Source organism: Ovis aries, chromosome 14 (assembly GCF_016772045.2).
Source record: "Ovis aries strain OAR_USU_Benz2616 breed Rambouillet chromosome 14, ARS-UI_Ramb_v3.0, whole genome shotgun sequence".
NCBI lineage: Eukaryota > Metazoa > Chordata > Mammalia > Artiodactyla > Bovidae > Ovis > Ovis aries.
The window spans coordinates 4,786,045-4,809,511 of record NC_056067.1 but is presented as its reverse complement, the minus strand read 5'-3'; the positions used below and the strand labels follow the sequence as shown (position 1 = coordinate 4,809,511).

The 23,467-nt window shown below is 45.7% G+C and overlaps 1 protein-coding gene and 1 non-coding gene across 3 annotated transcripts in view; both read right to left on the bottom strand.

Annotated features, from left to right (window-relative positions):
- The window catches only part of WWOX (WW domain containing oxidoreductase), a 915,505-nt gene that overhangs the window by 860,323 nt on the left and 31,715 nt on the right, over positions 1 to 23,467 (bottom strand). For both annotated transcript variants that reach the window (XM_012189589.5, XM_015099953.4), the window contains exon 5: positions 3,185 to 3,291. In XM_012189589.5, coding sequence (XP_012044979.1) covers positions 3,185 to 3,291 — 107 coding nt within the window. The remainder of the gene's footprint in view (positions 1 to 3,184; positions 3,292 to 23,467) is intronic.
- TRNAY-GUA (transfer RNA tyrosine (anticodon GUA)) lies at positions 6,179 to 6,251 on the bottom strand. The gene has a single exon. It is a non-coding gene; the product is annotated as a tRNA-Tyr (tRNA).

Below are 23,467 nucleotides of genomic sequence, written 5' to 3'. Positions count from 1 at the left end.
GCTGTCAGCATCCATTAAAAGCACAGCAAATGTCTAGCACGTAGGCTGGCACCAAGCGTTCCATATCTGACAAAGATAGTGAAATCACTATCTTCCGATGCTTATCAATGAGGCTGCAGTATGACATAACACTGTCAGCTTTCCACCCGACTTCCCTCCAACTAGATAAACAGACCGAGTATCAACTCTATGGACAACTAGAATAATTACGACACTTCAGTCCCCCCAGCATCAAACTGCGTGGCAACACCCAGCCGAGCACGCACGCTCTCCCCGACACGTGCACATTCCATTACCTCCGACTAATAAATCTTTTCTCTGAGCCCTCGTCTCCCTGCTTTCTCAATAACCGTTCTAATATAAACCACTGCGTGCTGTTCCTGATGACTGATCCCTTAACAATCTTTCCTAAATATATGCAAAGTGTGTTTCTCTGTAAATACAAAAGAAAAAGCAATCACATCAATAATTAAGATGGCTTTTCAAATGACAGTTGAGTGCTAATATGAGCTCCACTGGAAAATACTCATCAACAAACTAAATACGCATCTATTAAAACGTAGGAGTCCAGACATATGGAGACAGGAAAAATTCACTGCGACTCCACTGGAGTCATGCTGATGAACACACTCCCTACAGCTCCTCTTTCGGCCACTTGGAGAGGCTAAGAAAAGTAAACATCCCCTTGTACTTTCATGTATGAATAAGAAATTATTTTATTATTATTACTAGCAGCAGCAGCTAACTAACATTTAACTGAGTACTTAAGCCCAGCAATCCCACTTCAGGGCATATATCCAGAGAAAACAGTAACCCAAAAAGCTACATGCACCCCAGTGTTCAGTGCAGCACTATTCACAACAGCCAAGACGTGGAAGAAACCTACATGTCCATCAACAGAGGACTGGATAAAGACGCATCGGAATACGGAGAGAGCAGCATGGAAACACCACCACATGCAGAACAGATGGCCAATCCGCTGTGCCACTCAGGGAGCTCAACCCAGGGCTCTGCAACAACCTGGCGGGGGCGGGGCACCCGTTTACCCACGGCTGATTCATGCTGACGTTCGGCAGAAACCTACACAACGCTGCAAAGCAGTTCTCCTTCAATTAAAAATAAACAAATCTAAAAAAAGAAGAATGGTCCACTGCGGCAGAGCTGAGAGCCAACTGTGGATGGAAATGTGAGGGACTGAACTTCACAAGAGCATCACTCGGAAGACCAAAACAAGTAAATGACAGCGTCAGCACGTGACGGAGGGCCACACACAGGTAAGAGCAACGAGGCAGCCCTGTGCGCTGAGAACAAAAGACTCCCTCTAGTAGCAAGAGGGAAAGGAAAGAACCGAAGTGCAGAGCAGCACACAGGTGTGCTGGCTAGTACACACAGCCTTTTCTGGAAGAACACACAGGAATCCGTTAATGCTATCTACCCCCGAGAGAAGGACGCACAGGACTTTCACTTTTCATCGTATACACTTTATGAAGATTCAAACCATATGCACATATGACCATTCATTCTCTATACATCTCTAAAGATTACTCTATACCACCGCAGTTCAGCTCAGTCGCTCAGTCGTAGTAGCGGTTAATACATTTTTCTAACTCTGGAGTTAGAAAGATGCTAAGATAACTGGGGGAAAAAAATGGGCCCTGTTTTTTAATTTAACTCAAAATAATGAATCCAGTGAGATCAAGACAAGGGTTCATTTGAAATATACTAAGTTTGAAATCCTGCTTGAAAAAGCAGAAATAAATTTCCCTTTTCTTGACTTTCATAGCTTCTCAGCCCAGAAGGCCGGATGTTCTCTTTAACAGACCATGGTCTATTTCTTTGGATGGCAAGAAATCTTCCATGGTGTTCAGAGGATGAAGACAGTCTTGGCAAGGACTATCCAGCCCCCTCCACACCTGGCTCCAGCCACCTGTCTCCCTCGCCCCAGAGCCACCATACAGACCACCCCCTCAGCCCAGGTTGACCCTTCTTCGCAATTCCTCTCAATCCTCCTGAGATCTCAGCTCAGCCACCTCTTTCTCGGGCACTCCAAATGCCCAATGCCCTCTGGCACTGTTCACCATTTTGGAATACCACTTTGCCTCATTTCAAGTTTACACTGATGTTTATGTTTCTTTGGCTTGATCTGTCTTCCACCCTCAGCTGAAAGCTCTAGAGAGACAGTGGCAACACCTTAACGCTAGACCCCCAGTACCTATGACAGTGGGGCACTTCACAGGCTCGTGAATGAATGAGGTCTGTATGTCACTTCAAAGCCCGGTGACCGTGTTAAAAAAGAAAAAAAAACTCACTCAACAGTTGTGTCACTCTGGCTCAAACCCTCTCACGTCACAGAGACTCTGAGCCCCTCCCTGCAGCCTCCTCACCGCCCACTGGGCTCCAGGCACAGGAGCGTCCCCACTGAGCCTACAATCCCCCAGGCACATTTCCACCCCCTCTGCACGTGCATGCAAAGTATTGCCCCTGACGTTTGCACGGCTTACTGCACTGTTTCATCAGGGCCTGGATCAAATGTCACAGCTTTAGAGGGGTCTCTGCTGACCACCCAAGCTGAAATAGTCCACGCTGTCCACTCCTGACCCCTCAACTCTGCTTCACTGGCCTCCACTGCATTTATAACCACCTGACATCACGTTAAACTTTAATTATCCCTTTATGGTCTGTTTCTCCTACCCAGAAGCTGATGAGGGCAGGTATTTTGCTTTATTTGATGCTATATCCTTAATCCCAAGAGCACTGACTGCCCTCAATACATGTTTGTGCACACAGGCATATCAACACCCACATGTGCACAGAGGAAAGCTAAGAGGAAAAACTGAGATGGGCTAAAGTCTGCTCCTTGTCATTCTAAAAACCACATGCAACCTCTTAGCCACACTCAAGGGCGTCAACCACATTCTGTTTTTCTCAACAAACAAGCTAAATGAGTAAACATGCTCGAACCTCTGACTAATAAAGCAGATGACATTGACAGAGAACTAGACACAGACTATGAATGGCTTGCCTGTCCTTCCATTCATAAATAAACAAAGAGAGTATGACTTTAACAACAAAGAAAACATTATTCCAAGAGCAATAAACTTTATGAACTGTACTAAATCCTTCAAGGGTTTATCCCGGCCTGTGTATTCGACAATTAAAAAGAAAAATGTGAGCGCTCGCTTACCCATTCTCCCAGAATGCGGGACACGGCTTCACTGGCTCGCGCCATGTTCCTGCAGGCCAGGATCACGTGTGCGCCATGGAGGGCGAAAGATTTGGCAGTTTCAAACCCTGTGGTTTAAAGGAAAGTCCACATTAGAAAACACAAGTGCAAAAGCACCAAGCCATGACGCTGAATGGCCTTTGCTGAGCACCTTACGCGTTACTCTAGTGGATCTCAGCCAGCCAGGACGTGCCCCCTAGAAGAAATCTGCAAATATCTTGAGCCATTTTCAGTAGTCAGCAAATGTCTACTGACTTTACTGTGGGGCAGGAAGCGGGGTGTACTACTGGTTCCTAGCCTGTAAAGGCCAGGCCTACCACAGAACATCCAATATGGCCCAGGACAGCCCCACAGCAAAGAATCACCTGGCTCAAATGTCTACAATGTTGAGGTTGAAAAAACCTGCCCCAGGAACAGAGCAATTTCAAAGGTGAAGGCCAAGCCTTAGCAGAGCTGGCGGCACAGCCAGCCTTTGAACCACTGCTTGACAACAACCAGGTCCTGTGCTGAATACAAAGAGCAAGGATATACAAAGACTGAGACGTGGTCACTGTGCTCAGGAGTCCAGAGTCTAACCAGAGAGAACAAACCTGGACAGTAAAGCAAGCATCTGGTAGTAAGTCCCGACAGTGCGCTCTGGACCACTTTAAAGGTTTCCAGCACCTCTGCTTCCAGCAATGGCAGCTCGGTTTCCTAGACCCACACACGCGCTGAGAACAATCAGAGAGCTGGACAAAACAGCACACACGCTCACACAGACACACGCACACACACCCACTTTGAGGGCATCAGAGGAACGGTATGATTGAGAATCGAGGGGGCTAAGGCCAAGGGGGGTGAGCCAGCATCTGGTGCTTCTCTACCCAGTGAAAATACTCTTCAAAAATAAACGGAAACAAGATTTTTAAACAAACAAAAGCTGAGCGAATACATCCTCAGCATGTCTACAACAGAGGAAATACTAAAGGATGCTCTTCAGATAGGAGGGAAAGGACCCTAGATAGAAATCAGGATTGCAGAAAATGACAGAGTAATATAAAGGGTAAACAGATGAAAAACTCTACATGATAATAGTAACAGTTCGTAAATTTAACATACCTAGTGAGCATTACTATATTGACAATAATGACACGTAATCCAGGAGGTAAGTACTTGAGATTCAAGTATTCTAAGACCCCTGCACCGCCCAGGAAGTGCTAATCTATATAAGAACCTCAGTAAGTCAAAAATACAGGATGCTGTCTCTACAATTACCACTGAAATAATAGGAAAACAATACAAACTTAACCAGTTAAGGGAAGGGCAAGTAGAATAATTTTTAAAAAGAAAAAAACAAGGAAGAGGAGAAAAATGGAATATAAAAAAGTTACATAGAAAGCCAATAATAAAGTAATATATTTAACCCAAATATATCTGTAACCCCACTAAAGTGAACTAAAAACTGCAACCATAACACAAAGACCGTCAGACTGAATAAAACATATATATATACACAATACGCTCCTTACAAAAGTGCATATGTTTTGTTTTATATCCTTAAACATAAGGATAAAATATTAAAAGAATGGAAAAAGACATACCATGTAAAGATGAGCCAAAAGAAGTATAAGAGAAAAACCTGAATACTTCATAATGAAGGAATCTATGAGGAATATGTGACAATTCTAAATTTATATACCTACACACATATGTCAAAAGTTGACAGAATTAAGAGGAGAAATACACAAATTCACAATCAGAGTGAAAGATTTTAACGTATCAGTAACATAAAAATAAGTCAATAAACAGGAACTAATAGAAGACTTCTGACTTTAACGGATAAACCAGAAAATATTAAATCACTGATAAACAGTGAAAATATTAAACACTAAACACAACAGCCAAACGTATACTCAAGTACTTCAAGGATATTTACCAAAACTGAACACGCGCAGGGCAACAGTCTCAAACTTCAAACAAGCATTAAAACTGTAAAAGATGCCCTTTGACAATAGCAGAATAAAATTAGAAATCATAAAAGATCCTAGAAAATTCCCAACTGGAAACTAAGCAACACACTTCTAAACAAAAAATTAGGACTCAAAAATGTGTAATGAAAATCAGAAAATACTTTAAATGATTATGAAACTCCTACATATCAAAACTTATAGAACATAGCTAAAGCCTTGGAAAAAGGACAGTCTATAACCATAAATACATGTTGGAAGAAAATAGGAGTTCTATTAGGCATCTATTAAGTTAGAGGAAATTTTAAAGCAGCTGATTACCTAAAGAAAGTAGAAGGAAGGTAATAAAAATAAAACAAGCATAAAATACAGAGAAGCAAAGAATCCAAAAGTCATTGCCTTGGGCAAAAAGCAAATAAAGCTGACAAAGGGCCAGAGAGACAGACAGACAGACAGACAGACAGACAGACAGACAGAGGCAGCGCACACACTAGCGTAGACACCTGAGTGAACAAGTGAGCACACGGGTGGCAGACATCGAGGCTGAACAAGGGACAGCAGTCAGACTCTACAAACCCCAAAACGACCTTAGAGAGACACAATTAGCAACCTTACACCAACAGACGCAATACACGCATGAAAAACACAAGTTCCCAGAAAGACCCAACTTTAAAACTGCTGCAAGGAGAAAGAACAGCTGAAAAAATCTGGATGTTTTTAAAGAAAATTCCTCTGAAAACTCTGGATCCATCTGCCTTGAACAATAAAGTCTTCCAAACATTTATGAAAATAAAAATGCCAATCTTACATAAGCTCTTCCAAGTAATAGAGAAAACTCAACTATTTTATGAGGTTTGAACTCATTGGTCCTTGAAAGTTGAAACTTAAGTCACTCAGTCGTGTCCGACTCTTTGCGACCCCGTGGACTGTAGCCCACCAGGGTCCTCCATCTGTGGGATTCTCCAGGCAAGAATACTGGGGTGGGTTGCCATTTCCTTCTATAGACGATCTTCCTGACCCAGGGATCGAACCCAGGTCTCCTGCATTACAGGCAGACGCTTTAACCTCTGAGCCACCAGGGAAGGCAGCTGCATTGGTCCTTAGGGAAATGCAAATTAAAGATACAATGAGATGATAACGCTACACCTCAGTAGCAGTAGATGATATTTACTGCTACAATGGCTAAAATTTTTAGAAATTAAAAAATAAGCAATGACCACACCAAATGTTGGCAAGGATGTGGAGCACCTAGAACTCTTATATGCAGCTGACACGAAAGAGAAAGGAAGGGAGGGGAGGAATTTAATTTCAGAGCTTGACTATCACCAGCTATTCTAAAGCGTAAAATACCACACTGTGTGGAAAATCACACAGAATATGCCGCGACAAAGAAATCAATTCTACTGGAGAAGGCAGCAACGTAATTCAGCCAAAGCCACGTCAGATGATCACAGATTAGTGTGTCCAAGATAATGTTCATATATATGAACAATCAGAGCATCGTTATCTTACTGAGACTGCCACATGAAAAAGGCAAGCATGGCTAGTTCACTCAAACCACTTCCGCAGATCTAGTCTTCATGGAGGCCAGACTATTTATATAAACTCTCAATGGAAGCCAGCACAGCACAGTGGAAAACTCAGACTCAGGAGTCAACACATCTGTGTTGACCCAGCTCTAGCTATTTATAAGCTATCAGACATCAGGCTATGCCTTTAACCCATCAGAAACTCAGTCATCTTTTCTTAATAAAACAGGGAGTGAACAGTAAACGCACACTAGGAGTCTAATGTTAACCATAGTCAGTGGGAAAACAAATGTTAACGGCCAATCCTTTCCAAAATCCACTTCAGCAGGAAGTCTGGAGCTTTCTCTCTGATTTGTATGAACTAGGAAATATAGCTGGAGAAGGCGATGGCACCCCACTCCAGTACTCTTGCCTGGAAAATCCCATGGACGGAGGAGCCTGGTGGGCTGCAGTCCATGGGGTTGCCAAGAGTCGGACACGACTGAGCGACTTCACTTTCACTTTTCACTTTCATGCACTGGAGAAGGAAATGGCAACCCACTCCAGGGTTCTTTCCTGGAGAATCCCAGGGACGGGGGGAGCCTGGGGGGCTGCCGTCTATGGCGTCGCACAGAGTCGGACACGACTGAAGCGACTCAGCAGCAGCAGCAGATAGAGCACAGCCACCATGACTGGAAACTCTGAGCTGCTCCCAACAGCAACCCATGAGTTAACTAGCTTCAACACCAGCTAGAACTTAAAGAAGTTAGCTAGAGACTTCCCTGGTGGTCCACTGGCTAAGGCTCCATGCTCCCAAGGCAGGGGGCCTGGGCTCAGTACTGGTCAAGGAACTAGATCCCACGTGCCGCTACTAAGACCCAGCACAGTCAAGTAAATAAGTAAACATTTAAAAGAAAGAAAGAAATTAGCCACAAGATCTCCCACTCCATTTGTCTAAGTACTGGCTTAAGAACACACTTGACCTCCGTTTATGCCAAGCTCTATAGCCCAAAATATAGTCATTTATCATTATATCAGTCCTGGGTGTTCACTGGAAGGACTGATGTTGAAGCTGAATCTCCTGATGCGAAGAGCTGACTCACTGAAAAGACCCTGATGCTGGGAAAGATTGAGGGCAGGAGGGGAAGGGGACAACAGAGGATGAGATGGCTGGATGGCATCACTGACTCAATGGACATGAGTTTGGGTGGACTCCGGGAGTTGGTAATGGACAGGGAAGCCTGGCGTGCTGTGGTTCATGGGGTCAAAAAGAGTTGGACACGACTGAGCTGAACTAAAGGACAACCTCCTATACCTGAATCTGAGGTCAAAATACACACAAAAAATTTTCAAATCTGAGATATTATACATCTCAGTCTGCTTGCCTCCTCTATGGCGCATGTACTAAAAGGTGCTCAAACCCGTACCTTTGAGGCAAGAAACAATAACCGGAAATTCACTCATTTGGATCCACGACACCAATTTCACCCCTTGTCACCAGTGAGCAAAAGGTACCCAGATCACGAGGGAAAGCAAGAGAGGTAAAACACCAGGGAGCGCAGCCCCGCCACTGCAGAGCTGCACGGGCCCGAGCGTGGGATGGTCGACCTGACCAACACGCCGTGCCCCTCGGGTCAGTGCCACGCTGGCGGCCGCAGGGAGGCCTGCGCTTGCAGCCGCAGGAGCTTTCACACCCACATCTTACTGGAAAGGATGGACTCTGTGTCCCTATGAAGTGTCCAGGTCAGAGCAAGCCAAAGAAATATTCCACATCACTTTTTCACCCAAGAGTGTAAAAAAAGCTGGCGTCCCTGGTGGCTCACCAGTAAAGAATCTGCCTGCCAATGCAGGAAACACAAGTTCAATCCCTGGGTCAGGAAGATCCCCTGGAGAAAGAAATGGCAACCCACTCCAGTATCTTTACCTGGGATATCCCATGGACGGAGGAGACTGGTGGGTTACAGCTCATGGGGTCACAGTCAGATACAACTTAGCGATTAAACAACATAAAAAAGATTACATGGGGAGTGGGAGAAGATAGTGGAGGCAATGCCTCATCACCCATTAGCAAAATTAACTAACTGACGTGTTTATTTATTTATTTGGCTATGCCGTGGTTTAGATGTAGCATGGGAACTCTGTGGCTAATACTGCAAGCTCCCAGTGGATGGGGCCCAAGAGTTCACATGCCACAGCAAACTTATTTTTTTTAATGGATTGAGGAAGCATCAAAACAATGCAGGGCCAAGCAGGTCCTAGGGCTTTATTTATCTAGTTTACCAGGATAACTGCAAATTCCTTAGAATCAGTGCCTTTTCCATCTCTGTGTCTGGTTCAATAAATACCTGCCAAAGAGACAAATGTGCTTACAGGCTGACTAACAGGCTACAATTCTGGACTGTTTGAAAACAACCCAAGTTGTAAAAACACGGATGGCCCTCAAACTTCCTTTTAGACCACAAATAAATACTGAAATCCTGCAAAAATACCAATCATGGCAGTTTTGAATGACACTATCTAGAAATCGGGAGGGGGGGGCGGTACAGGATTAGCGGGGGGGAGAAACATGCCCTTATTCTATCAAAATTTATTTTCCCAAACATGCCATCTCAAGGTGACAAAATAAACAATGGCAGATGACTTTTTATTACCAAAAACAGCACATCTGATGCTGAGGCAGCAACAGGCTGTGGATACCAGCCTGCACCGTCTCTCCCTCAGACGACTCCTGACTGCAGTCCTGGCTGGACCCCCTGCCCCTGCGTCGTGTGAAATTACTCTTCCATCTGTTTTCCTTTATCTAAGCCGTGCGTCACACACCGCAAGCCGACTTCTAAGAGCGGCAGCGGGCAATTCCAGCTTCTTATCCTGTGCAACCGCCTTGGGAGCAAAAACAAAGCAGGGATATTTCAAAAGACGCTGGTTTAACAGGAAGGACAATAACACTTTTATGGCAAACCATCTCTCTTGCGTGTGGAGTTTTATAAAATAAATTTTAAAAAAAGTTTAATAATGCTACCTACTGCTCAAGTCCAGGAAAAGCCCATGAGAATAGCATCCCTCACTCCGGTAATACCAAAGCTGATGACCAGTTTAATTAGCTAAATGCAGTAGTGCTAAGCCAATTCTGCACAGTGCCAAAGTTTGTGCGAAATAATGAAGGCAATGGTTTACTAAATTTAATAACCTGATTCATCTTATAAAAAATTAACTTTATGACAATGTTTAAATTGAACCAGCTTAGCTGCGTGGAGATGGCAAGAGTGTGTCCAGAGGAATATTTAAAGCTAATAATATCAAGAAACTAACAGGAGACATTTTAAAGCAACGGGCAGCACTGGTCTTCTAGCACTTGTTATGTCTGATCCAACTGGGAAAATCAAGTCGCCGCGGGGGTTTCATATCCCCCTGACCTAGGTTTCAAGCTTTGCATATGAACATTAAAGGGAAAACACACTTCAAAGATATGAAATGCCTGCTTATCTTACATGAGGTTTCCTTGTCTAGAATCAAGGTTCAAACTGGTGACCGTGGAATAAATCAAGCCCCCGGACTTGCTTCCTCTGGCCCACATTTTGCCTCCCTTCGTCCCTGTTTCTCTGTCCTGCACTCTCTTCCATCCTTCTGTGCTCCCTTCCTTCCTAATATGAATCACTTGCTGGCATTAAAAAATCAGGGAGATTCTATATCAACATATCCAATGGCGGATGTCCAGGTTCTCTGTGAAAGCTCACAATCAAACCACACTGGGCCCCCGGTCCCACTGGTGACGAGCAGGCCCAGGAGCCACGGTGGGCTAGACACGGGGTTCAGGCTCCCTGTTGCCCATGGTCACCCCAGAAGGCTGGCATCACCCGCCAGACCACAGGAGACATCGGATGCTCAGATGCACATCATACGGGGAAGAGCCCTGCTGGAGACAGGGGCTCAAGCCTGACCACGAAACTGCCTCAGTCAGAATCTTCATGCGTGATCTGCTGAATCTCAAAGGTGGCTTCACCCTGAGCTGCTTGAGATGCTGTTTAAGATCCGTCAAACCCCACTCCATCAAGCGCAAGATGGATGCTGGCGACGCCTTCAGACCAGCAGCAGCACTCGGCTCTGCACAGGCAGGTGCGATGGCACCAACGCAGGGGTTTGGGTCTGTGGTGCCGGTTCCTTTACCCAGCTGCCCTGCCATCCCCTAGAGTCTCTGAGTGGTCACAGGAACACTGGACCCAAAACTACACTGGGACCAAGGGGCATAAAAAGGAACCAATCAAGCCAAAAAAAAAAAAAAAAAAACAAGACTGAGTGTATGGCGAAACGAGATCAAAGACTGGTGAGAATTTAGGGGTAGAGGAGCGCTATGAACTATACCGATGCTGCTGCTATCAGTGTCTAATCCATTGAAGATACCTCTGGAGACTCCCTGATGGCCCAGTGCCTAAGACTCCGTGCTCCCAATGCAGGGGGCCAGAGTTCAATTTCTGGTCAGGGAGCTAGATCCCACATGCCTCAACTAAAAATCTGATACGGCCAAATTAAAAAAAAAAAAAAAAAAGACACCTCTGGTTGTCATGCAAAAGATGGGCTACTTGAGGATACTGAAGCCTTGTAACCAGTCAGAAGGGATGAGGCACCTTCTTATGCTAGACAGCCAAGGGGAAAATTAGAAAACCATCAGGAAGCAAAAAACGTACAGAGCCTGAATCTAAGTCTGAGGCAGGATCCAGGGTTGGCAAACGGTATACCCAGACAGGGAACACGGCGAGCGGCGGGGGTGGGGGGCGCGGGGGGTGGTGGGTTGTGGCTGTGGGGACGGAGCAGGGGCCACAGCCAGGGAGGCTGGCCGGCAGGCTGGGGACAGAGGTGGCGCAGCAAATCCCCCAGGGAAGAGAGCGAGCCGCAAATCCCCCAGGGAAGAAAGCGAGCCCCAGGCTGGGAAGCCAGGCCCACAGACACCGACAGAGCTCCCGCTCAAGTCGCGCCACGGACAAGGCCCTTTTCCTCCTCCAGTGCTATGAAGCTTCCTTCCGGTTTGAGTTTTTTAATTTTCTCCATATTGTGGATTTACTTGGGCAGTGTCCCCATTTACTGTAAATTATGGTTTTAATTATCATTTTTATTAAGATGCCCAAAGGAGCTTGGGGCTTACAACACCAGTAATTTCTAATGGGTTGTTATTATTAATTTATAATTGTGAAGCACTGGAGACAAATGTTACTTGTAAGGGTACACAATTAAAAGGCCACAGAGATGGTGATTCCTCTCCTCCACACCATCCCCCACCCTCCTATCCTAGAACATACCAGGACACTGATGTGGAGGAACCAATCAACAAGTTACAGCATCTTCCAGCACAAGCCAGCTCCCTCCCTGGAGAGCGACCATCGTGTACGGAGCAAAACGACAAGCCTCATGTCTTTCATCCTGACTTGGATTTTGGGACAATTCAAATCTGGGGACAATGCTCACGTTAAGAAACCACTAGCTTTAAGGACGTGGGTTTCGCCTACATTCTCCTAAAAGCACAAGGACCGCACTGTCCTCACCGATCTGACGACTGTAAATGAAGCTACGGCGGTACGACACTGACCGGGATGCTGAACTCTAGCGCTCCCGGGCCACTTCCCTTCAAGCTCGATATGCAGTCACTGCAGCTCTGAGATCACAAATGCAGTGAACAGATAACCCTGAGAGTTTAGGACTCATGCTCGCTAAACACTAACCACACTCTCCAACTCCTAAGACATTATAAAACTACGGCGGTCTCTCCGGAAGCAGTCAAGTCACATGAGCCCTGCTTTTACACGTGTGCGTTCTACACTGCCACACACAAGGACCACTGGTGACTCTTCCACACTCCTCACAGGCGGTCCTAAATACAAACACTCACCGAAGAACAAGGCCGACTCAAGCAGTGAGAGCAGAGCCGCAGGGAATGGCTGGTTCACTGGGAGCATCTTTCTGAAGCGTCAACAGGCTGTGTTTACGCGCAGTAGTGTTTTGTAAAGCTGTATTATCAATTTCAGAAGACTGCCCGAGATCCCTCAAGAGGCTGCCACTGAGCCGGATGAATAAGTTCTCACCTGACCTGCCAGGAACAGTCCAGATCCCAGTGTGTTACGAATCACAGTGAGAAAAGCACCCAGAGATTACAATTAACACGGTCCTCAGCAGCCCAACGAGGACACGTCCTGTAAGCACAGCTAAATCAAACAGCATCCGTGTCAGTGAGGATGCAGGACGGACAAGCAACCTCACAGATCGAAAGGGGAGGGGGCTTGGAAAGGAAGACAGAATGGCTCAACATCTTTGGGGGTGACTGGACTATATCCAGTTGTTCGTGGACAAGCCTTTTGGCCCAATTATTTCATAAGCAGAAATGCAGCCAATAAATGTCCTTGCCCACATGAGCTAGAATGTGAGAGGAATATTTAACCAGCCTTGTTTGTAACAGCCAACAACTTGGAATCCACCTAAATATCCATCAATTAGGCAAAATAAATTACACAGCACGCACAGCAAAGAACAGGGCAAAGGGAAGAGGAGAAACCAGGAAACGTGCCCGTGTTCTGTCAGTAAGGAAAAAAAAATCAAGGTACAGATTAGCAGGTATGTATGGGCCCACTGGTTGAAGCCAAAATAGGGAACATTCATGCTCAGATGTGTGATAATGTTGATTATTTCAGCAAAAGAGCTATTACTGGTCAGAGGTGAGGAAGACTTATTTTCCATGATTAACATCTCTGCTACTTCTGTTTTTTACACGTGTGTAGAACCTGTTAGGAAAAGAAACTCAAAAAACTGAATGGTATCTAGTGGATCATTTCTAAGTCTTCATAAACTTTGATAAAGAGAAATCAACACAAGGGAGAAAGGAAAATCTATTCTCACTCCAAATGACGCATTTTCTGGGCGTCCTGATAGTCAGAAGGCTGCAGAGAGAAGGTGCGGAAAGGCTGGCCTGGGGCGGGGGGCGGGAGGGGGTGCGATTTCATGCTGGGTGCTGTGCCGGGTGCTTTTGGAGACTCAGCATCTCATTGAAGGTGCACTTCACAGAAGCCCTAAGGAGCATCACTGTCCTCACTGCCTACTCGTGAAAACCCACAATCCCAGAGGTTAAGGGACTCACGAGATCGGAGGGTGAAAACCGAGATGGTTGCCCAAGGGATGAAGCCTAAGCTCAAGGCAGGTGAGCCTTCAGACCACCACACTTGCCACACAGACTCAGGTCACAAACTAAGAGCTCCTTGAGGGCAGGAAAAACCAACTGTCTGCTAATGGCACCTGTTAAATATGACTCAGAGGGACGTCCCCGGTAGTCCAGGGGCTAAGGCTCTGCACTAACAAAGCACAGGGCGCAGGTTCAATCCCTGGTCGGAGACCTAGATCCCGTGTGCTGCAAGTTAAGATCCTGCCTGCCACAGTGAAGATGGAAGATGCTGCAACTAAGACCTGGTGTGGACAAATAAAAATAAGTACTGAAAAATAAACATGTCTCAGGGAATTTGATATATATTCTTCGCAGCCATTATGAGGTATGTTTACATTTTTAGCACTGGCACAATGTAAGCTAAACGAGCAGCTGTCCTGAAAGCAACAGAGATCGTCAAAATGCCATGGGCTCCCACATCAACCAGCCTCCTGACGCTCATTTCTTTCCCGGGTCATCGTGTTGAGACAGAGTTTAGGCCTTGTCAGCTACTTTGTTACATCAAAGTACTTACTTTATGGAATCTGTCCCCAAACCGTGAGGCATTATCAAATTACCTTCTCTCATTTATTTAATATTTCATCACAGAGCTCAGAATTAACACCATTCTTCGCCTTCACAAACGCTTCTCTGTGTACAGGCCTGTGGGCAGGGAAAACTAATCCACAGAAATAAACCATCTCTCCGTGTTCTCCAAGGTCAATAACGTTAAAGGACGGATTTCATTTAACTCCGCCTCTATGCTTTCAACCAATGAGTTGTGTTGCAAGGGACCATCTTAACACCAAAGCCATTAGAGGTCACACTCAAATTTTTCCTTTACTTTCTAAAAGGCTTCCGAGTCAGACTTGAAAGGACCATCCTTATTAAAATCAGAGATAAAGAGCACCCCCCTTTAAGAAAGGCATGCCATGTTGGATTTTTTTTTTTTTTAAACAAAGTGTGGCACTTTTACAAACTTGGCCCAGGTTCTTAGGAAGAAAAATAAAAACAGGATAAAACAGAAGAAGCAAAAACAAAGGCTTCCCAGTTCAAAAAACAATTTTTTTTTCAAGTCTAGTTTATTGGACATGGAGACCACTAGGTATTAAAGGCCTTCAACAAGATAAAGCCTTTTTCACTCACTGCCACTAACACAGCTAAGTACACTGGGCTCTATAATTCCAAACCCAACATACCCTGTTTGGTTCAAGTTTATGTTCATTAGAAGGCAAGGCTCTTTTCTGTAACAAATCACACACACACCACACTCAATCACACATACACCACACACCTCATGGTGTCAACTCTTTTAATTCCGCAGTCATAGCAGTATCTACCAAGAGAAGCAAAGTGTTTCTACGAGGTTACAAGTGTAGAGATCTACCCTGAAGTTTGGCCTTTTTTACTTTGATGGATGAATTTACAGCCACTTCAAGAGAAGAGAGCCCAGCTCTGCATGGCAAGCACGCCTGTATTATATTACTGAGCGGTTCGTTGTTTTCACAGCTGGGCCGGGATTTCCTTTCATGACACTGGCCGCTGTTACCCTGGTCCTCTGCTCAAGACAGGGTTCTTTATGATTTGAAGCAAACAGGGCAGCTGCCTGGGTTCTGCACCCACACTTGTCCAAAGACAGACCCCTTTCTGTTACTTTCTTAACGAACAAAGTGGATGCAATCAGCCCGTCTGCCAACTCCTATCTGTGAAGAAGTGGTCAGGACAGAACAGTTTAAAAGGAAAAATACTCCTTGTCTCCAGTGAGAGCTTCCAGAGATGAAGTCTCCTCTACCCTACACCTTCAATGTCGCAATGTAACCAATTTTTTTTTTTTTTAATTTCTGATCAACCTTAGCCCTCACCTTTAAAAAAAAAATGGTGTATGCCTTCCTCTCTTGAAAAGATTAAATTCTTTATGCTTCCAAAGTCATATGGAGGTGCTCAAAACACCATGCTGGGGAAATTCAGCACTTTTCTGAGGCTGACTTTTAAAGGGCCCAAACTGACTTTTCACTCCCCACCGCCTTTAACTTTGTTAAGATACAACTTCTCAGAAGCATGACTTAAATTCAGGCATGAGAGCAAGATGCCCAGGAAGAGAGTTCTGTTCACTTTCTGCTCTCCGGGTCTATCAACGACCTGTCCTAAAATGGGTGGCTCCTACAACACCCTCTTACAAGGGAAGAAAATCTGTAACCAGACATTTGCTGAGACTGGTTAAGCAGCAGTAACTACTAAAACGAAAGCCACACTAAGGAGACGAGACAAACAGCACGTTGAACCCAGCTGAGTGCAATGCAAAAGCACCCACCTGAAGGGCAACCCTGAGGAAAGAAGGATCTCTGATCACCCGCAGAACCAGACGCCCTCTCCCGGGACACCTTTGATATAATCATTTTAAGTTTTATAAGACCTAATCATGGCTTAGCTGTGTGTGTGTTCTGTTATTGCTTGGTTTTTCTAAAACACAAATGCTATTATCATTTCAATCCAACTTGAAAACAGAAAAAAAAATTAAGTTTCTGCTTCAGCTGAGCTCTCTTGTAACAGACAGTCCCCAGCAGTCCTGGGTGGGACGTACCAGCATCATCGGCTTTCGAGGGGAGGAAGTCACAGAACCCTTCACTTCCTTTCACAAGCCAAGGTCTGAATGAGACACAGGAAGTATTACAAGTTTACGCTTACCTTTCCGATATAACACATGCAGTGATTTTACGGTGGCTGGGTCCCCAGGGGCCATATAATTTGGAAAAGAAACTCTCCATAGCTTTTTAAGCTAACTAAGAAGACCTTCCTAAACAAAGTCGGACTCACTGGGAGGGGAAGGGGAAAAGGAGCTGTCTGTTTCCCGGTTGATAACATTCTGTCTCAGAATACCCTGACGGGGGACTGGCGAAACACACCGACTTGCTCAGGGAACAGGCAATCTAGCCACCGTGCTTGGCATGAAGGGCACTGATGCACGCAGTGCCCGGGGTGGGGAGGGCTGGTTTGGCCTGGCGGGCCAGCTGTAGGTCTGCATCTGGCTGCCCTCACGTTGCTGCCGCCTTTGGGCCAAGCGGGCTACCGTAGGATCCCCATGTGCATAACATGCATGATTAGGGATGAGGCTTAACTTGGATTCAAGGAGGAGGGAGCGCTCTCGGAGTCCCCTAACGGAGGACTCGGGCTGGCACAGGGCTTCTGCTCAGCCTCCAGGCCTGCAGGGTTCCCCGCTCTCAGCAGTGGGGCCCACGCGGCTGGGGAGAAGCCACAGAAGACCCCCGGGGAGACCTTCCTCCCAGATCAGTCAGCCCGAGAAGCAGGCTCAGCTCAGGTTTTCTCATTTGTCTCAAGCATGCAGGCTGCCCCTCAAGCATGTTCCATTTCAGAGTCTCCAAAGGTGGACCAGATTTTCTTCAGCATTTTGAGAGAGACGTAGAATTGGAACTGAACACGTAATCAAAGAACTTCTCGGAGGAAAACCAGATCAGGAGTCATACTGGTTGTCACGGACCAAACTGTCCCCTTAAAAATTCGTACGTGGAGCTCTAACCTCTGATGTGGCATTAGGAGTTGGGACCTTAAAGGAGGCGACGAGGGTAAAAGAAGTCAGAAGGGTGAGGCCCTGATCCCATAAGACTTGTATCCTCATAAGGAAAGAGACAGGGATGTGGGCACGCAGAGGGAGGACCACACGACGACATGGCGAGGACGCCATGGCGAGGAAGCGGCACCAGCAAGGCAGGAGAAACCAACCGGGCAAACACCGCGACGGGAGACCCTCGCCTCCACAAAATGTGAGGCAACACACTGCTGTTCGAGCCGCCCACTCTGCAGAGTTTGTCGCAGCGGCCCCAGGAAGCTAAGACACTTGACCTCTACCAAGCTCGGTGTCTTCATCCATGAAGGGCGAGAGTGAGCAGCTGTGCTCTAGCAGGGCAGTCGGAAACACCCGATGAAATACCCATGCAGAGTCCTGGACAAGTAGCAAGTTTCAATGCAACAGGGTTCTTACTAACACAACATCAGCTAAAACGCTCTCCCTGTGATTTACATCTCAGACTCTCCTCTGGATATCTAAACATCTGCGCAGGACACCAGACAGAACGAATGAACCTCAGCTTCTCTAGCAGCTGAGCTATCCAAACACTCACTGCTGCCTCAACTTCTCCCAAGAAGTATTTACAGTACAACGTGATAAACACCCATGCACAACCCAGAAACTAAAAATAATGTGAAAGTCAGGGCTTCCCTGGCAGTGCACTGGCTAAGACTTTGCCTTCCAATGTGGAGAGGGCAAGTTCCATCCCTGGTAGGGGAATGAAGATCCCTCATGCCTCATGGCCCAAAACACTAAAGCATGAAATAGAAGACTGTAACAAGCTCAATAAAGACTTTTAAAAATGGCCCACATTAAAAAAAAAAATCATCTTAAAAACCCACAAACCTGTGAAGACCGGGACTTCTCTCGGGGTCCTGTGGTTAAGAACCCCGCTTCCGCTGCAAAGGGCGCGGGTTCAATTCCTGATCAGGCACCAAGACCTGCCCCTTGGTGAAGCCAAAATAAATAGAAACGCTTGCAAATACAGTTTCCAGGGAAAGAAAAAGGGCAAAATAAAGGAAGAGGAGCTTAAAAGAGAAAACATGATAATGAGTGGTTGCCTGGGTGGGGGGGCGGGGGGGGGAATGGGGAGGAGACTGACAAATTACCTGGGGCAAAGAAGCAGGAGGTTCCCCTGGAGGCTTAAATGTGGGTCTGGGTTGGAGGCAGTGGTTTCCTAGGTGCACACATTTGTCAAACGTCATTCATGTATACAACTAGAACATATGAGTTTTATTAATATGTAACTTATACTTTTAAAAAGTTGACTTTTTTAAAAAGGGGAAAACACGCATCCATATCTTTAATATTTAAAAAAAAAAAAATCTGATCTACCAGAAACCTGAAGTAGGCTAGTTTCTTGAGCATTTAAATGTTAGTTCTGAGCTCCCTGGCAACCTTGGTAAAGGCAATAAAGTGCCTTCTTTACTACATGAAAAAGAGCATACCAATTCTTTAGGTGGGATGAGCTCTGTTTTCTCAACAACTCTGAAATTCTATCAGAGGACTCCTTAAGTGAGAAGCATGTGCTAGAATAAACCAGGTGCTGTAAACACTTGTAAATTTGTGTGGCCCTGCAAGCCATGTGGCCTCTGCCTTCGCCTGTTTAAACGTGAAAGCACCTGGAGATGGTAAGTTAACGAGTGAGTATCTCTGTGTCCCAGTAAAACTTTATTTACAAAAACATACAGGGAGGGCCTGTAGCTGAGCCCACGCACCATAGTTTGCTGACCCCTGGGATAGACAAAGTACTTTTAATATTCAATTCTAAGCTGACCTGAAGCTAAACAAGGAAAAGGCATGGGAGGACATGAAGATGACCTTGACCCACAGATGTTTCTGTGAAAGAAAATGTTAATATCGAATAGTCACAACAGCCAAGTTCGGAACTCATTTGGATAACAACCATTGAAAACTTAATTTTAGACAGTTTACGAGATTCTATAAAAGCATCTGTAAAGAGAATCTCATTTCAACAAATATAAAAGAAATTTTTTTAAAGTATTCAATTTGCCTCAAGATCTTATGGCGCTGTTTGTTTCACCCTGAATGTCATTCAACTTACTATAACTACATCGGCTTTTCATTGCAAAGCTGGATGTTTAACTACATCCTGCCTCTCTCTTTGTGTGTAAAATTGACAAATGTGTTGTTTTTGGATTCCAGAAATGTGGAGAAAGCCAACCTAAATGAATTAAGATGACTAATGTGTTGATTCTGCTTCCAATCCAACAAAACGTTAATGTAAGAACCCGTGTCATATGATGCTCTTTGTTTTAGTTCAAATTTAACATCAAATATTGAGTAAGGCAGTTTCTAAGTAAATTACTAAGCTGAAAATATTCCTTCAGCGTAGCAAGAACTCCATCTTGCTTAAATAAATGGAAATTTGAACATCTTTGCTCAGATCAGCCTAAATAAGAAGTTAGAAAAATGCAAACCTCCATTACAGGGAACAGTATTGATTTCATCTTTCTGTGGAAAGTGACATAATACTGTCTATCGAGGAAAAGGATTCATTTCAAGTGATTCACCCATAATTGTGACATAAAGGAACACCCTAAACGCAGCCATGCTTAAGCAAGACTGTTTCTCTGGGGGTGCCAGGGAATTAATCACATCCAAGGTGAATGCAAGGAGGTCCAATCAGTCCATTCTAAAGGAGATCAGTTCTGGGTGTTCTTTGGAAGGACTGATGCTAAAGCTGAAACTCCAGTACTTTGGCCACCTCCTGCGAAGAGTTGACTCATTGGAAGAACTCTGATGCTGGGAGGGACTGGGGGCAGGAGGAGAAGGGGACGACAGAGGACGAGATGGCTGGATGGCATCACTGACTCAATGGATGTGAGTCTGAGTGAACTCCGGGAGTTGGTGATGGACAGGGAGGCCTGGCGTGCTGCGATTCATGGGGTCACAAAGAGTCGGACACGACTGAGCGACTGAACTGAAGGTGAATGATGACCAAAGTCACAGGAATACAGGGGCCAGAGAGACAACCCACGTGTCTCTGAGCACCCGGCGCGTGACGCGGTATCTGGCACAACAGTTCTTCTGTAGAACGATGACGTTTTCACAAATGTTTTCACTGCATTTACCTAACATTTGGCTGAGGCGTTCCGGTGGCTGTAACACACTGCTACACAGTTTTGTTCTAAGTAAACTAACATCAGTTTTTCATCACATAATATTTGAGCAATTTCTATTCCCACGGAGGCTGTAACTATTACATTTCTAAAAGCTCTGCTAGAAGTGCGTGCGGCAAAGCCTGAATTCAATTCCCTAAACAGTCACCACAGACCGTCCATGGGTAAGACGCTAAATGTCGCGTCCTGGATGATCAGCTGATTCTGGTATCAAATCTTTCCAGTTTTCTTAAATTAATTACATTTACTGACCACCAAAAGAATGATTTTAACTTAAGTAAAACTTCAGTGTGAAAATCAAATTTATGAAGAGATTATTAAAAAAAGGAAATCAATAATTGGGGGGGGCCCAATCTTTCACAAAAAAAAGTAAGAAATTTAAAATTTTATAAGGAAGAATTTAGAAACCCGGGCTCTAGAAATGGAAACTACATAGGATATATGTATTTTGCCCCTAGGTTTTAGATTCAACTGTGACAGGCTGTCACTGACTGAAAGTGTTTTTCATTACCTGCCAGGTATTTAGGAAATTTCCATTGTTTAAGGGTAATTCTGAAATCAATAATACTTTATTAATTACATGCTGATAAATTCCTACCAGAAAAGCAACGTTACAATAAAAACATCAACCTCTCTAAACGTATTTTTACTTTCCAATTCTATTCAGTTCAATGATTTTTTTTTCATGAATAAAGCACTCTCTAAAGCAACTATGTATATTTAACTGCTACTAATGATTATAATTCCTGAAATCTATCAGGATTTCTTAATTCAGGATCCAGGGACCATCCTCCCCACCTTCCAAACCTGCACAGAAATGCCAGGCTATGAAGACATTGATTCCCTCCCTGTGCAGAGAAGCCAGAAATCCCATCATAGTCTCAAAGGAGCCCAGAATGCCAGGAAAAAAAAAAAAAATTAAAATTCAACAGCCTGGAATTTAAAAAAAAAAAAAAAAAAGGCTGAAAGCTGTGAAAACATTTTGCTTATTCCTCTGAAAGATAAACAGAAAGAAGTATTGTGTACTTGACAAAATAGGCGAAATCTCAGAACAAGTCCATCCACATGAGCTGAGCATCCTGGGGTCAGAAGGGGACTCAACCATTACGAGCCCAGAGCCCTGCCCAGCGGTCAAGCCATTCCTGCAGCATTGTCAGCAAGCGGCTGCCCAGCCTACACTTCGACACCTCTGAGACAGGGAAAGCGCCTGCTCGAGGCAGCCTGCTCTATTTCTGGAAAACAGGCAATTTCCTGCTTGCTTCCTAACGGGTCATGAAGACCAGACGAGAAGAGCTACTTCTGAGGACCAGTCACCATGGGGAAGTCCGTTCCAGGCGGGGTGCGGATATCTTGTTCGCCACTGTATCCCCAGGCCCTAGAATGGCACCGAGTACACAGCTGAGCACTCAGTGTTTGTTGAAGGAACAGCTTGTTGGTCAACTGGTAGCACCACTGATGGAAAGGAATGCCTCTCTCACAGCGTGGTTCTTAGCAGTTGAACTGTGTCACTCTTTAAAAAAAATGTGTATTCAAGCTATGACCAACCTAGACAGCATATTAAAAAGCAGAGACATTACTTTGCCAACAAAGGTCCATCTAGTCAAAGCTTTGGTTTTTCCAGTGGTCACGTATGGATGTGAGAGTTGGACTATAAAGAAAGCTGAGCGCTGAAGAATTGATGCTTTTGAACTGTGGTGTTGGAGAAGGCTCTTGAGAGTCCCTTGGACCACAAGGAGATCCAACCAGTCAATCCTAAGGGAAATCAGTCCTTAATATTCATTGGAAGGACTGATGCTGAAGCTGAAACTCCAACACTTTGGCCACCTAATGCAAGGAACTGACTCACTGGAAAAGGCCCTCATGCTGGGAAAGACTGAAGGCAGGAGAAGGGGACGACAGAGGATGAGGTGGTTGGATGGCATCACCGACTCACTGGACATGAATTTAAGCAAGGTCCAGGAGTTGGTGATGGACAGGGAGCCCTGGTGTGCTGCAGTCCATGGGGTCACAAAGATTTGGACATGACTGAGAGACTGAACTGAACCCCCAGAACCACAGAAGCTGGCTTTATCTGAATACTGGGTGTTGACAGAGGTGATTGAGTTGAAATTAGACTGTCAGCGTGGGCTCCAATCCTCTGTGACTGGTGTCTCTACAGACGGGGGACATGTGAGCACAGAGACGGTCACGTGTGGAGGGAAGGCGGTGTGAGGCCACGCGGAAGAGCCAGGCAAAGGCGGGAGGAGACGGGGGTTAGGGCCTGCAGGCAGCTGAGGCGGCGAGGAAGGGCCCTTCCCTACAGGCCTCAGAGGGAGCGCGGCCGTGCCGACACCCGCACTTCACGCTGCACGCCTCCAGAGCTCGGACACGACTAATTCCTCTCCTCTGATCCACCCAGGTTGTGGTCCTTTGTTACAGCGGCCTGGGCAAGTTCATCTAACAGTGGATGAGGTCAGAGCCCCAGAATTCACACCAACTGGGGCTGATTTATACTCCGGACAGAGCCTGCAACCCTTATGGGAACCCTGGGACTCACGGGTCACACCAGGGCAGAGCGCCGAGTGACGGTGCCGGGGCGCACGGCCGGGGTGCCCCTCACACCCACGGTCCCCTTTCCCGGTCCTGTCTCACTCTGGCCACTGCTGCTGCGGTGGCCACCAGCTCCGCGCAGCCGTCGAGCAACTTAACACAAATGCACCCAGACAGCCTGACTTGGGGCTGGCTGCAGTGTGCACTCCCTCCAGTCCTCTTGTGGAGCATGGCATACCCGCAGAAACCCGCGCGGGAGACACAGCTGCACAACCCCAAAAGGCTGGGCATTAACACTTACGGGGCCACTCCGGTCTCATGGGATGGGAGATCCGTTCCCCTTCACCATGCAGGCTGG